The sequence below is a fragment of the Tripterygium wilfordii genome, chromosome 2, assembly GCF_013401445.1.
Source record: "Tripterygium wilfordii isolate XIE 37 chromosome 2, ASM1340144v1, whole genome shotgun sequence".
NCBI lineage: Eukaryota > Viridiplantae > Streptophyta > Magnoliopsida > Celastrales > Celastraceae > Tripterygium > Tripterygium wilfordii.
This window is the reverse complement of record NC_052233.1, coordinates 1,082,816-1,098,262: the sequence shown is the minus strand read 5'-3', so window position 1 is coordinate 1,098,262 and position 15,447 is coordinate 1,082,816. Positions and strand designations below refer to the sequence as shown.

Genomic DNA, 15,447 nt, shown 5'->3' with positions numbered 1-15,447 from the left:
TCTAAATAGGAAATATTTACCGAACCAACTAGGCCAGAAGTTGCGACGTCGGCCATACAAACAAATGATAATTTCATGTACGGATTCGATAGAAAATGAACTCATGACCTCTAAATAGGAAATATTTCCCAAACCAACTAGGCTAGAAATCGCAAATTCACCATTATTTGAATTGTCCTCTTTTAAGAACTTATAAAAGGCCCCTTGGGCCTCTTTAAATCACTACCATGCAGTGGGCCCAAAAATACAAAAGTAAAGCAAGTCTCTTGACCCAATAGTCATGATCCAACCCAACCCAAGAGTCATGATCCAATAAAATAATACCCAAATACCGATCACACACTCACACACAAAAAAAAAAAGAAAAAAAAAAAGAGGCAGAACTCCAATAGGTGCCGAGCGGCATTAGGGTTTTGCCCAACTCTGAATACTTATAAAAGCCGCCTATGCAGAGATTCTTCCACTCGTCGTCGAGGAGTCGACTCCATTTCGAGGTCACGATCTGAAGAACTACTGGGCTTGTAAACTGTAAAGGGTATTGATCTTCTAATGTGCTTTACTTTCAATTTATTCTTCTCTAAGCTTCTTTGGCCTTCATAATCCCAGATAAGCTGAAACTGTGCTCATCTGATTCATGGGAGGCCAAAAGCAATGCTGGGGAGTTTCGCTGATAATGCCTTTCTTCTCCTTTTGTAACTTGAAGGCGTTTATTAGTAACTCCTCCATACATGACCATGAGCCAATAATGCATCCTTCTTTTCCAGAAATGCGGTGACTGTCAAGGAACCATCTCTACTTTGACACAAAAAAATATATTGATGTTTTCTTTCAACGAAGAATGACATCATACTCGACCCCTTTACAATGTTTTCCTTTTAACCAAGAATGACACCATACTTGTCCTTATTACCTTACAACCAAACGTAATGTGCAATGCAAGTGTTTTTCCTCTTTCTTTAGAGCTTACCCGTTTGAGAGGTGTGGGGTGTTGGTTGAGAGGTGTTAGATTGACAGGGGTTGAGGGTGTTGGGAGGTGTTAGGATTTTTATATATAACCTTATAGAGAGATTTTGTCCCAACAGTCCCGAACGTCTGAAACAGTCAAGGGTTGGGAGGTACTCAACACCCTTGAACACCTTAAATGGACAAACCCTTATTCTCAGCCATTAAATACCTCTTCTTAACCTCAACACCCTTCCGCTCTGTGGATTACACAATGTTGCCCAAGTTTAAATTAACGAGAAGTGGTCAGATAGGCAAGTCTTAATCCTTGCATTTTATTTGCTAAGGCAAAGTTAACTCTGCCGGAGCAGAATGTGAATATATGACCTGATAATGTAATCTAGGGCTGGAGATAAAGGTATGAAAATATATAAAGGTCTGATTGTATGTCTACAATTTATTATGATAATGACTTTCTCTACATGAACTAAAAGATATAAGATGATAAACAGTTAAAGAGTCACTACCAGGGCATTTGACTGCATTATGCATCAATAAACATCACAAAAATACTCCTGCCATCCACAATTCAAACTCTACTATTTTGCTCTCTTAAAATGCCAAAAAGGTTACACCTACTTGTTGTAAAGATGGACAATGGTGAAGATGAAAAAACCTGCCATCTGCATCAGAAACCAGAAACTGTATCAGAAATGAGGGCAGAACTCGGAATTAAACAAGTGTCAAGGTACATTACATGAAAGCAGCTATGGTTTGTCAGAATGAAAAATCCTATTTCTATTTATCATCTTAATCTATTTATGATCGTTAAATATTTTAAGGAATTTCAACCACATTAGTACCATCCAACTTAAATGCAAACACAAACTACTGAGAAGGCTGACAAGCAATTCAAAGCCGTTGCAACCAGGCTTCCCTCAACATCCCAATAGAGGGCATCCATACTTGTTCAATTTATGTCTCTCAACTTGGATACCATGCAGTGAGCCTTGGAAAGTTTTAGAACCTTGTAAATTATAAAGATCAATCCATAATTATACATGGGACATGTTCAAAGACCTTAAGGAATCAATGAAATTTAACAGGAGTGGATACAAGAGAAGTTCCTTCATAATGCTAGTTTTTCACATCTATTGCAAAATGGAAGCAATTGTGGTTTGGTCATGCATGCTAATAGATAAACTCTATTAAGCTAATGAGGGAGCACAAGCTGGATTAACAACTCGAGCAGAAAATTAATGCCAACTTCAAGCTGCATAATTCAATTCAAACTTCCTCAAGCCCACATAACATAATACTCAGTTCAGCTATAAGGGCAAATGCAATAAGAAACAATTTACTGGGCCAACATTTTTGTTGGCCCGGTCCCACCTTTATTACACAAAAAGTTAAGTCAAACACGTATTCTAATACAGTCACATCAGCAAAACACAAATTTCTATACACTTTTTCTTCCCACACACTTTCTCTTTCCACCCAACCCAACAACATTCCATTCCTCCATATTATCCACAACAAAACTACACCAAAACATTAAATATCAATACATCCACATCAGCAAAACACTTATCCCAATACAGCCACATAAGCAAAACACATTTTACAATACAGCCACATCAGCAAAAGACAACATCTTTGTTGGCCCAATACCACTTCACCATTGCATTTGCCCTAAGTAAGTTGTAGAGAGTAGTAAGAGTGGGTGGGAATAAATTGAACTGCTACAGCTTTTTGGAGGGCAAATTCTGAAGTGATATAGATAATAGGAGACGATGAGGGCTCTAAACCAAAATCCAAATGTAAAATAAATAAATATGTTTGGAACTAAGAGAAAGTAAAAACATACCATAGAAAATGCAGCTCCATAATACGGATAAGCTGCAGGGATAAATCTTTCATATTCATTGTGCCTATAGGGACGAACAGGAATCTGCATTTTATATTTCACAAGTCAAGGCTACAATTTAAATAAGTGCTTAAGCAACATTAAGAAAACATGCTTCTGACATGGCATCAGCTGCCTAAATTTAACACTTCAGTGATGAATTCAGAAACAAAAGATACCGCACGAGTTGAACCCTCTACCCATAATTCAATGTAAACTTCACGCATTTGCCTTTGTAGACATGAGAAAGGATCAAAATGATATACAAAGAGAGATCATGCTGCCCTTTTTGTACACTGTTTCGATACTACAACATCCAACAAAATAACTACTCTTATTGTGTATAACAAATAACACCACAGAGGGAAGTAGTAACCTTTGTTAGAGACAAGACTATAATCAATGTGGTACAGGGCACATTGGAAAAAAAAAAAGCTAGGGCATTTTAAATTGATAATCAAAATCTTGCTTGGAGTTGGGACAATAATCCTATTTGGAGCAGTTGTGCTAAATGCTATGGTTCATCAATTTTAACAGAGCATTTTACATGCTATAATAGAGAAAGTTGCAGCAAAAAAAAAAAAAAAATATCCTACACAAATTTTCTTGATGTGGTTACTCGATTGATTAGAGTATAAGGTGGATAGTCGAGGCACCCCACATGTAAATATAATTGTAAATAATAAATAAAATGAAATTGAATCGAATCACATAAATTATATGTACAGAGCTCAAGTTATACTCAGGTTATGACCATAGAGCACAAACAAGAAAATAACATACCTGTTTTGATAGAGACAAGCTTGTATATCCAGGTCTTTGGTATTCAACCTTGAACTGGAAAACCCCATACACATCTGGAACTTTAAATCCAGTATGATAGATGCCCTGAAAGATCACAAAGTAATAGATAAATATTAGAGAATTTTATTTATTGAGAAAAGCCATAACTTCGCTCAATCAATAAGTTAGCTACCTTGTTGTTAGTTGATAATGTTTTAAGAACATAGGGACTCATCATATAGAACTGTACTTGAACATCATCCGCTACAAATGGTTGCCAGCTTGTTCCAGACCACTCGTAAATCTCAACTGAATATTCCTGCATACAAAGTCAAAATGTAAGCCGTGGCTAAATCTTTCCCCTCAGTTCAAAGCTCTTACATTACGTAAGGTTACAGCTTCATAACAAAATCCAAAAGTACAAATAAAATCATAATTACCAAGTCATCATTGATTCGATAAACTGCTGGTTCGTCTACTTCGCCAACTTTATGGTGTTTTACATTTACAGCCTATAAACACAGCACGTCTTAGCAAAATCAGTAGACAGGATGAAATGTAAAAAACGCAATGTCCAAAGGATTGCATAACTTATCATAGGCAACCAATGAATGAACCATGAGATCATTGTTAAAAGATGGAATAAAGAATCAATGACATAAAAGGCCACATAACAAGACAGTTAATCAACACTTCTCACCTTAAGATGGCCTCTTTCATGGAAAACCCATTTGCTGAGTTCAGTCAGAAACTGTTCATTACCACATTTCAAATGTCTGTTGACACAAATAACATCCAAATTAATCTTTATTGCCTCATCAAAAACAACTTTAGTATCCAAATAACTTGTATAAAATAATTACTCAAGATATCATATTCTTAAAAATAAAGATGAGCAAGTGCTGAAACCCATATGAAAAAAACCCAAATTTCCGGAAAGTAGACATGCAACATGAGGAGCCATATATAGTATTGCTACAATCTTGAGGTGGGGGACTTCATAGAAAGTAAGAAATCTATAGAACTCTAAGGTCAATATCATGGAGTTTGAATTTTCAGAATGGATTAGTATTAGGTAAAAGTGCCACACCAGCTAGCCATCAAAGGGAAGACAGCATAAACAAGCACTTCCTTTGCAAGAAGTTGTAGTTACTGACTCTTTTTTCATTCAATTATTTCCGACTCCTTTCGTCACTGTTCCATGCTTAGTAGTTGAATATTGACTACAAGAATCAAAGCAGATAATGAGTTCTTGTATGCTTAATCATTTGTGTCCTACCATCCTATAAGCCTCCTTTCTTGATGCATTTTCTTTTCAATGCTGACAACTGAATCTCATGCTTACATAAGCACACTATTAGGTGATTTGTGTTAGGAAGACAGAGTTTAGGCACAGGCAATTCAATAGCAAACTAAATATCCATAATCTGCCAAATATTTGGCATATGACAACATTATCAAATAAAATATTCACTCACTTAGTTGAGCTCCCTGCCTTCTGCACGCTGGATCTGAAAAAACTGCAAACAGATCAAAGGCCATCAATGCTTTGTTGGTTGAGCAAAAACCAAATCCTCTTTCCCGCCAAATTTTCTCTAATACTACGAGATACATGGAGTAAATACGGAAAGCTGTCATTGTTCCTTTTCTTCAAGTGTTTTCTTTCCATTTTTATTGTCTTGCTACTACAAAATTAGAGAGAGCATAAAGCAACTTTAGCTTGACCAGAAAACAACACATACCGGTTGCTGAAAATGCTTAATGAGCTGGTGATCAAAATTCGAGCATTATTTCTTGCCTGTGACCAACCATAATATGTCAATAGCATTAATATACACCACAAAATGTAATTTCCACTTTTCATTACTATAATTTTCAAAAATTGTTCAACGGCTATTGGGAAGAAATTCTCAAATTCTATCTTTAAGAAGAGAGCTCCAGACAGAAAGATTGTTAAAGGAATTTTTGCGCCAGTGAAATATAATATGAAAAACAAATTAGGATAACAGTGCAAGGGGTAACTCGCCTTCAAATGTAATGGTGTACTCTTACTACAAAGTACCAAGGGAAGGTATTGATCAAGTGATAAAAAAACAAAAGCAAAATCCAAAGTTATCTGAAAGTGGGATTCCCTAGACTTGTTCTTCTGACAAGATGATAAAGAAATAGGGAGAGAGAGAGAGAGAGAGAGAGAGAGAGAGAGAGAGAGAGAGAGAGATCTGTACAGAAATTTGTCCATATTTTAAGGTTGTTCGAAAGACATCTACAAGAGGCAACATAGGAATGTCTTCCCCTTTAAACGCTTAAAAAGAAGTAAATTAAGAAGATAAATGTAAGATAAAAACATCAATACCAATTTCATAGACCAAGATAATTATGAAAGCATCACATAGGAACTATATAAGCTAAGCATTTTGGGAATTATTAAAGCAGAAAATTCTGAGAAAAGTGGGAGTGAAGTAATTAAATATTGTCCTACCTGTACTATTGAAACTAATGAGATAGCAGTTCCAGTAAGAGATGGAGGACTTGACAATTTGGATTTGGGGTTAGCAGAGTAGGCTGAAGGAGAAGCAGAGAGAACTTTTAATACCTACAAATGAAGCCACTATCAACAAAGACGAGAAAGCATCATGAATAAGGGGCCAACCAACAATTGCAAGCATAAACTGAACCATCTTACCAGGCCATTGGTGGGATTTACTGTGTGGCCAATCCCCTGGAAAAGTACAGGAGCCTGTGACATATTCATCAAATAACTAGTCAGATATAAACTAACACCTTAAACGTTCTATGCTGAGTTATGAGATGTGCCAACATTGAGCCTATATAGCAGCTGTTGCATTGCTCATAACTTGTGTTTATCAGACTAGCAGAATCTAAAGGCAACAAAAAGATACTCACCCATCATAAAATAAGAAATAATGACCTAATTTCATGTCATCCACACAATTCAAGGGATAATTATGGCATCAAAATATTTTGCACAACCAAATGTACAAATTCCTATTATAAGACCAACGTCATAGAATAAAAGTAGTTGAATACAAGTAGCTATACCATCACACACAGAATCTAGCAGAGCTTAACCCCCTGCATTTAAAAGTAACCAGCACTGAAGCTTAGACTTGCCTCAATTTTCTTGCTCCCCAAAATCACATCAGACTTGATAAAGTCGTCACTAGCAATCAATGAATGATCTCCCTCATTTTCTGAAACTGCATAGCTAATGTGATCAATGACAATTGCGGCAGGGTCCTGTTCCCATAGTTGACATAAACAAGCAGTAAAATAGCAATACAATGGCTAGGAATACAAAAAAGAAAGAACAATACAGGGCGTATTCCATCAAGAATTAAAAACTTCTTTGACCAACCTCATCGAATGCAACTCCACTCTCTATGGCAACTTCTCGAATTAAATCGGAAGCATTTGCATCGGCAGCAATAATCAAATCGTGACCCGAATCCACAAAGTCCAATATAGCAGCAAGATCAACTGATCCTCCAAATCCTACACCCCAAAATAGAAACAGAATATAAAGAGAATAACTAACAATCAGCCTTTCCCTATGAAAAATAGACATGATCACTTATCCGCATTTCAACCTACTTGCCCTCATTTTCTCAATATTATCCAAATCGAAAATGAAGAACATGCAAAATAACAAAAATAGAAAAATAGTAATAATAAACTGATCACACGCACGGTCGATCGTGGGGCAAAACAGTATCAATGCGTCGTATAAATACTGGCCGTATCGGTGCAGGGCTATCTTAGGGTCATCGGCAAGCTTGAAGTCGAGTTCGAAGCCCCTAGATTGTAGCGAATTGAAGTAGAGCGAATGGGAGGACTTGATGGCAAAGTCATCGAGCAAGACGAGCACGCGTCGATCGGTGGGAGATTCCGGTGAGAATGAGTAGCAAAGTACTGGCAGAAGAATTAGGGTTAGTAGCAGGAGATGATGAGAATTGGCCATTTTCATCTTCTTTGGAGGCTACTGAGAGTGAGAGTGTGTGTGAGAGGAAAGATCATGAAGCAGCACAACATAGGATTTTACGCCCATGCGGTGCTGTTCCCCTGCCGTAAGCTACATCGCCATTGATGGGGCCCATAATAAAATCTTTCCCATCCTACGGTGAAAAAGTTGAAGGCATCAAAACGGCATTATAGCCATGCCGTCCTTAAACACGGCATTATATGACGTGGCGTGTGCTATTTCTTCAGCTTCCCTGGCTGTTTTTCCTACTGCCGTGTAAATCATTCAGTTTAGGTTGTTTGTCACATCACACAAAGACAAAAGCAAGTAGTTCAGAATAACATAAATCTTTGTAAACAATAACATAAATATATGTTTTAATGTAGTTCAGAATGAAACAATAAATTTTCTAGTCGAACGTGTCCACTGGACAACTACTGCCCCCTAATACAACAGAAAAACGGCAAAACAGAAAAACCAACAGCAAGCTCTCAAGAGTGGCAATACATAGCATTGCAGCTTATGGTTCAGCCCGAGCCATCGGTGAAGGGTTGCAGAGCATCTTGCTTGCCATTAACATAGTATTCCACCACTGCTTTCATTCGCGTAAGCTTGTCACCGTGATAATTCAGATGAACAACAACTGGCTTCAACTTGCTAAGGAGGTCAGCATCTTTCCTTACAATCTTAAAGAGGACTTTGCTGTTCATAAAGACATAGAAATCCATTGTTCTCTTGGCAGCATGAAGACCGTCATACCCAGGATGTGAAGTGAAAAATAGTTCCTCATTGAAAACAATCTGATCCCAGAGGTTTGGCTCTCGAGTAAGTCGAGCTGTCACACGATCCAAAAGCTCGATTGAAGCCATTGTTGGTCTTATATAGAAGAAACCAGAGTTGAAAACGCACATGCGGGTAGAAAAAACATAACGAGAACGACCCATTACAGGATCATCAAAAACATCTATATATCCATATGCTGTCCTATTGTCATGACCATCAGTCATGGACTCGACATCCGAATCCCGAACCAGATGATCAAATGGGTTCTGCAGATACACAATATCAACATCTGAAAGGAGGACACTATAACCCATCTGCAAAAACTCCCTCAGGATTCGGAATTTCAGTCCTGAAACAGCAGGGCCATTATGACTTCTCCCAATTGAATCAAAGCCTTCATCTGGGTCTCTCTTATACACTGTGACGTTATTTTCTTGGCAAAACTTGACAATCTCTTCATCCAGAGCAACAACTACATAATTCGGTAGGCCTACTCTCTTGATGCTGTTAAAAGACACCTCCAGCATGTCTTTCACATTTGAATTTGCAACTATAACTATAACCTCTCTCTGAAAAGAAACCTTTTCCAGTATCTTTGCTAATCTGGGGTTAACTGATTCATCGGGAACAACTGTTTGATTGGTTCTTATACCCTTAACAGTGCCAAAAGGCCCGGCTTTTTGTTGCGCACTATCGTTGCGTTGCTCGGCTAATTGAAGCATTTCAGTCAAGTCCTTAACCTGCTTGTTCAGTTCAGCATTCTTCTCTGCTGTTGACATAACCTCGGCTTTCAACATGTTGAGTCGCTCGGATGATTCAGACGGAGCTGATTCCACCTGCAGAAATTGATACAGATAGAAGGGGAAAACAAACAATGTAAAAATTAATCCTAACAATACATTATCATGTCAAAGACTTAAAACTGTGATAAAAAGAGTGATTTCAATCAAAATCATGCCTTAACATATATGATCACTCAGGATCATACATACATACATACATATACATACATACATATATATATATATACATACATACATATACATACATACATACATATATATATATATATATATCTGTGTGTGCGCGCGCGCTTTTATCTGCATAAACTAGCACATGAAAACACTGCCAAAATCTACAACCAATTCAAACTCGGAGCAGACAAACAATCATAAGTCAACGGTTAGAGAACTAAAATCTATCAAGCAAAAGATACAATCTTTGCCATTAAAACAAGAGAAAAAAAAAGAGTAAAAGATATTATCGTTGAAATTAATACCAAAAGTAAATGAAAATTAGGGGTGTAAATAGGCCGAGAAGAGCTCGGCTTTGGCCTACCAAAGCTCGGCTCACCACATTTTTATAGGCTCGAGCCGAGCTCCGGCTTGGAAAGGACTAGAAAAGTTTAGCATGGGCTCTATTCGTTAAGAAATGTCAAAACTCGAGTGTATAGTTCATTAAAAACTTTTTTATGTCAAAAAATTTGTTATCAAATTTTCAACTTTCAAAGTCTTTGTATACGTAAAATCTATGTACATTAATATATATTGCTTTATATATACATATTTAAATCAATATAAAACAATCACATCATATGAGAATAGTCATCAACAAAGATCACAAAATATTGACAACCGTTAACTGTAGAAGTTCGAGCAAGACTCCATATATCATTATGAGCAAGAATAAAAAGTCTAGTTTGACGACTGGAACTCTGAGTTGGAAAACCACTTCAGCTCTAGCTTCCTTATGTTCGAGCTTGCTTGTCGAATAAACAAGCTTGAAAAGAGACTTAAGCTCGACTTATTTATTAAACGGGCCGGATTCGAGTCCGGCCATCCATGAGTAGCTCACAAGCAGTTAGACCCGTACGTTTTAAACCCCAAATGAAAATACACTAGAACGAGATGTTAAAATAATAAAGAAAACTAGATTTGCTTGATTCGAACCTTTGAATAGGATTTATCAAGTAGGAGATGAAGACGATCGGAATCAAAAACTCCATTAGGGAAGAAGGCGGCAAATACGCATACAAGAAAGATGACAATGGCTATAGTGATCCCTATTCTCGAATTCCTCGTTGAACTACTCCTCATCAATGGAGCCTCTTTGCGAGCCATCATCACATGCATTTGCCTTGTTTCTTCAAATTCAACTGGTTTGGGTTTGGAGAAGGCATGGCATGGCAATATATAAGGGGTGTGATGGTGATAAAAGTGGTATAATGCTCATTACAATTCCATGGTCAAAGAGGCAACCAGACTTGACCTTAATGTCTTAGAACAAAGAGTTACAGAAATCAATAGAATTTGGCAATGCAAATACCCTATTTTTCAAAAAAATATAAACGTCTCAGGGATCCCAGTTGTTGAGGTGTATGGACGAAAATTAAAGTACATGTCATGAACTCCACATGCACTTTAAATGCTATCCATACACCTCAACAACTGGGATCACTGAGATCCCAATTGCTGGAAGGTCTAACATTGTGGCCTATTTTGTTTGGTAGGTAGGGAATCATGTAGTGAATCAATTCAATTAAATTAAAACACCAAAGCTTCTTTTTCTTTGGATGCAAAATGAAACTTTTTTTAAAATTTAAACAAAAATGTTAGGGATCCCAGTCATCTCAATAATTCATCTTATTCCTATAGATGTAAGTGTTGGGTCCACAAAACCTGATAATTGAATCAGAGAGTGACATATCAATCACAAGGATGACTAGGATACCATTTATTGAGATGATTAGGATTCCATTTACTAAGATCCGATCCCTATCACCTCTGATTTAGTAAAACAACTATTTTTTTGGCGGCTGAGACATGAAAACCATTGGCATAATTGCAGTCATAGTGATAGTGAGAGGCAATCCTACTCTACCTTATTTAATTGGATAAAACTATTTTTTTCCCCACACGATTAATAATTAATAATTAATTTTATTTAATTTCCATGCTAATTAAGCCGATAATCAAGGGATTGAGACTTTGCCTTCATTTGAGGACACTTATGTTGTAAATCAGGATCCAATTATTCCAAAGTATGATTCTATTGTAGAAACAAGATCGGGGGTGGCCCACAGTGGAAAGACAAAAGTTAAAAAGTCCAAGGTTGATTTTTACAAGACTAATGATGTTACTGTGAGTGCGGAACAGAAAAACCAACAGCAAGCTCTCAAGAGTGGCAATACATAGCATTGCAGCTTATGGTTCAGCCCGAGCCATCGGTGAAGGGTTGCAGAGCATCTTGCTTGCCATTAACATAGTATTCCACCACTGCTTTCATTCGCGTAAGCTTGTCACCGTGATAATTCAGATGAACAATAACTGGCTTCAACTTGCTGAGGAGATCAGCATCTTTCCTTACAATCTTAAAGAGGACTTTGCTGTTCATAAAGACATAGAAATCCATTGTTCTCTTGGCAGCATGAAGACCATCATACCCAGGATGTGAAGGGAAAAATAGTTCCTCATTGAAAACAATCTGATCCCAGAGGTTTGGATCTCGAGTAAGTCGACCTGTCACACGATCCAAGAGCTCGAGTGAAGCCATTGTTGGTCTTATATAGAAGAAACCAGAGTTGAAAACCCACATCCGGGTAGAGAAAATATAACGAGAGCGACCCATTACAGGATCATCAAAAACATCTACATATCCATATGCTGTCCTGTTGTCATGACCATCAGTCATGGACTCGACATCCGAATCGCGATACAGATGATCAAATGGGTTCTGCAGATACACAATATCAACATCTGAAAGAAGAACACTATAACCCATCTGCAAAAACTCCCGCAGGATTCGGAATTTCAGTCCCGAAACAGCAGAGCCACTATTACTTCTCCCAATTGAATCAAAGCCTTCATCTGGGTCTCTCTTATACACTGTGACATTATTTTCTTGGCAAAACTTGACAATCTCTTCATCCAGAGCTACAACTAAGTAATTTGGTATGCCTGCTGTCTTGATACTGTTAAACGACACCTCCAGCGTGTCTTTCACATTTGAATTTGCAACTATAACTATAACCTCTCTCTGAACAGAAACCTTTTCCAGTATCTTTGCTAATCTTGGATTAACTGATTCATCAGGAACAACTGTTTGATTTGTTCTTATACCCTTAACAGTGCCAAAAGGCCCAGCTTTTTGTTGCGAGCTATCGTTGCGTTGCTCGGCCAGTTGAAGCTTCAACTCCTTAATCTGCCTGTTCAGTTCAACGTTCTTCTCTGATGTTGACATAACCTCAGCTTTCAACATGTTGAATAGCTCGGATGATTCAGACGGAGCTGATTCCGCCTAGCAGAAATTGATACAGATAGATGGATATGTAAAAAAATTAACTCTATCAATGCATTCTCATGTCAAAGACTTGATACTATGACCAAAAAAGTGACTTGCTTTAACATGATCAATCAGGATATATAATATACGCCTTCTATCTGCATAAACTAGCACATGAAAACACTGTCAAACTCTATGCCTTAACGGCTTAACATAATAGTACCTTAGAGTATATATAAATGATATGAATGCCCCAACAAAACAAGTTTACTTATTGGGTTGAATGACAACTATTGTTGGCCTCGTTCGTTGTGCATATGTTACGCTTTCGGATTGTCCAACCCACACGTCAATGGAATATTAGAACTTGTTGTGCACATGTTAGGTTGTCATATTGCATTTTGAGGCCTCATGAAGCGTCTTCCAAAGACTAAATAGGCAAAGTTGGGCAAAGTTGTGTTGGTTACTTGGTTGTGTTACAAAAAGAAGAGACTACATGTAATGTGCATAAAACTATAACGAAGTCAAACTCAGACGCAGACAAACAAGCTGAAAGTGTACACTTACAGAACTAAAATCAATCAAGCAAAAGATACAATCTTTGTCATTAAGAAAAAAAGAGCAAAATATATAATCGTTGAAAATAATACCCAAAAAGTAACTGAAAATTGGGGGAGTAAATGGGCCGAGAAGAGCTGACTTTGGCGTGACTATTTTGTTACACCTAAATACCACGTGTGCAAAATCAGTTATAAAAACAGTTATGCTTGACTTTTTTTGGCAGGTTAGCAAATTGACTGATCGGATTTGTCCCAAAACCGATCAAGTTACGACTCACAAATACCAATGATTTAATTGTTACGTTTGAAACGTGAGGGACTGAGTTGTTACACATTCCATCTGTGAGGGACGAAAATTATCCTTTGCCCTATCAATATGTGTAAGATTAAAAGATAGGTTTAGTTTGACGACTAGAACTCTGACTTGGAAAATTAAGAACTTCAGCTCTAACATCCTTAAGCTCAACTCGTCTATGAAACGGGCCGAACTGAAATTTATACTTAAAACGAAATGTAAGAAAAATACCAAAAGATTCAAACCTTTGAATAGGAGTTATCAAATAGGAGATGAAGACGATCGGAATCAAAAACTCCATTAGGGAAGAAGGCGGCAAATACGCATACAAGAAAGATGACAATGGCTATAGTGATCCCTATTCTCGAATTGCTCGTTGAACTACTTTTCATCGATGGAGCCTCTCTGCGAGCCATCACCGCATGCATTTGCCTTGTTTTGGTTTGGAGAAGGCATGGCATGGCACTATATAAAGGTGGTGAGGGTGACTCAGATTATTAATGTCTTAGAACAAACGGAGTTAGAGAAATCAATAGAGTTTGGTACTACAAGTAGTACCCAATTTTGTTTGGTAGGTAGGGAATCATAGACTAAACCGATTAAATATTTCTTCCTTTTTTTTGAATATTTCTTTGGTTCGAATTAATTTCTTAAAAATAAACCACATAAACTTAGTTTTTTTTTTTTTAAAGAAACTGAAATTCCATATCTGTGCAATAATTGATATAATATATTGGAGTTTATCATTGTTGTAGCTTTCCGCTGGACTTTGACCCAGTTTATTCTATCGTTACGAAAAAAAACTTATGTAACTTATCATAGTGTCACAAGGGAAACTTCTGTACGCATGCACATGATGACCCAAGTTTAAACCCTTATCGACTGTCCAAAAGATAAATTTTTATGATGTCATTCTCAGTTATAAAAAATGTACAATTATCAACTCTTAACCTAACGGTCCGATTCCCACCTAAGCCCCAGTACGTAGAATTACCATGTGTTTGTCTAGCACGCATGATTTATGGGCTATTGTGCGGACCCATGTATTAATGTGCATTCTAATATTGAACGGAAAATGTTAATGAGTGTCCTTAGGGTACTAGATAAGGATAAAAAAAAAATGCATTTAAACCTGAAAAAGTCATATTTTAAGTTTAAAAAAATAGGTGAGAGAGCAAACCACACATGGCATACTGTGATATATTATAGTCAATCCTTATAAGTGCCCGTAGGGCACCCGTTAACACTACCGATATACAATGGCATTACTTTCGATTAATGAGATAAGGACAATAATGGTGCCAAACCTATGTACAATTTGGTCCCTAATTCGTAGGGTTAAGCAGTTAAGCAATGCACAGCCCAAATTGACTTCCAGTTTCAATTTAAGAGTATTACTTTTAATTAATGCATACGGATCAATGGTCCCAAACCCAAGTACAATTCGGTCCCTAATTGATGGGATTAAGCAAAAACAATTTGAACTACTTAGAATTCAAACACGATGTCGTTTTCATTACTCGTAAAACACCAAATTTGAAGTTACTTACTACAAGCAGTTGTTGAATCACGAAACTTTGCAAGGCAAAAGGGGAGGCACCACCTGCTGAAAAACAAGCACCTCGTGCCCGGTTTGAGAAGTTTAGTCGTCCTATCCAACAACTTGGCTTTAGTGGCAGTTCCTATGACTCTACCCTCTTCATTCATCATTCATCATTCATCATTCATCATTCTGCTATTGGAGTTATGTTTATGCTACTTTTTGTTGATGATATAATTATTACGGGTGATGATATTGTTGGTAATGAGTAAGTAAAGAGGTCTTTTCATCAACACTTTGAGATGAAAGATCTCGGATCCCTCAGTTATTTTTTGAGGCTTAAGATCAATATTGCTCTTGATGGCTAAGCCAACATAA

General features: G+C 37.2%; 3 protein-coding genes, 1 long non-coding RNA gene and 1 other non-coding gene across 6 annotated transcripts; 2 read left to right on the top strand and 3 right to left on the bottom strand.

Moving 5' to 3' along the window:
- Positions 1-350: 350 nt before the first annotated feature.
- LOC120005888 lies at positions 351-1,555 on the top strand. The gene is made up of 2 exons (XR_005469930.1): positions 351-535; positions 607-1,555. It is a non-coding gene; the product is annotated as an uncharacterized LOC120005888 (long non-coding RNA).
- Positions 600-732, top strand: LOC119983459. Its single transcript, XR_005464629.1, has one exon. It is a non-coding gene; the product is annotated as a small nucleolar RNA snoR83 (small nucleolar RNA).
- On the bottom strand, positions 1,369-7,686 carry LOC120005878 (dolichyl-diphosphooligosaccharide--protein glycosyltransferase 48 kDa subunit-like). Of its 2 annotated transcripts, none has more exons than XM_038855751.1 (13): positions 7,340-7,685; positions 7,008-7,144; positions 6,764-6,889; positions 6,315-6,368; positions 6,111-6,224; positions 5,374-5,429; positions 5,110-5,151; positions 4,332-4,407; positions 4,072-4,143; positions 3,825-3,950; positions 3,632-3,736; positions 2,810-2,893; positions 1,369-1,625 (listed from the first exon to the last, which is right to left on the bottom strand). In XM_038855751.1, exons 1-13 carry the CDS (start codon positions 7,614-7,616, stop codon positions 1,578-1,580), a joined length of 1,317 nt encoding a protein of 438 aa, XP_038711679.1. In that variant the 5' UTR covers positions 7,617-7,685; the 3' UTR covers positions 1,369-1,577. The 2 variants fall into 2 exon arrangements, with proteins under 2 accessions (XP_038711679.1, XP_038711687.1); XM_038855759.1 differs by lacking the exon at positions 1,369-1,625 and adding an exon at positions 2,544-2,708 and having other exon boundaries at positions 7,340-7,686.
- A 332-nt stretch (positions 7,687-8,018) lies between these two features.
- Positions 8,019-10,534, bottom strand: LOC119982680 (arabinosyltransferase RRA3-like). Its single transcript, XM_038826171.1, has 2 exons — positions 10,343-10,534; positions 8,019-9,229 (listed from the first exon to the last, which is right to left on the bottom strand). The coding sequence occupies exons 1-2, from the start codon at positions 10,523-10,525 to the stop codon at positions 8,138-8,140; spliced, it is 1,275 nt and encodes a 424-aa protein (XP_038682099.1). The 5' UTR covers positions 10,526-10,534; the 3' UTR covers positions 8,019-8,137.
- Positions 10,535-11,486: 952 nt separating this feature from the next.
- On the bottom strand, positions 11,487-13,945 carry LOC119980113 (arabinosyltransferase RRA3-like). Its single transcript, XM_038822776.1, has 2 exons — positions 13,775-13,945; positions 11,487-12,689 (listed from the first exon to the last, which is right to left on the bottom strand). Exons 1-2 carry the CDS (start codon positions 13,943-13,945, stop codon positions 11,604-11,606), a joined length of 1,257 nt encoding a protein of 418 aa, XP_038678704.1. The 3' UTR covers positions 11,487-11,603.
- Positions 13,946-15,447: the final 1,502 nt, after the last annotated feature.

Excerpts from the sequence above, each read along its gene's own strand:
- LOC120005878 (XM_038855751.1), bottom strand. The coding sequence starts at position 7,616 with ATGAAAATGGCCAATTCTCATCATCTCCTGCTACTAACCCTAATTCTT. Across the intron at positions 6,369-6,763 it reads TGGGGAGCAAGAAAATTGAG|GCTCCTGTACTTTTCCAGGG; the intron begins GCAAGTCTAAGC and ends AATATGTCACAG. Across the intron at positions 5,152-5,373 it reads TTAAGCATTTTCAGCAACCG|TTTTTTCAGATCCAGCGTGC; the intron begins GTATGTGTTGTT and ends ATCTGTTTGCAG.
- LOC119982680 (XM_038826171.1), bottom strand. The coding sequence starts at position 10,525 with ATGCATGTGATGATGGCTCGCAAAGAGGCTCCATTGATGAGGAGTAGT. Across the intron at positions 9,230-10,342 it reads TTGATAAATCCTATTCAAAG|GTGGAATCAGCTCCGTCTGA; the intron begins GTTCGAATCAAG and ends CAATTTCTGCAG.
- LOC119980113 (XM_038822776.1), bottom strand. The coding sequence starts at position 13,945 with ATGGCTCGCAGAGAGGCTCCATCGATGAAAAGTAGTTCAACGAGCAAT. Across the intron at positions 12,690-13,774 it reads TTGATAACTCCTATTCAAAG|GCGGAATCAGCTCCGTCTGA; the intron begins GTTTGAATCTTT and ends AATTTCTGCTAG.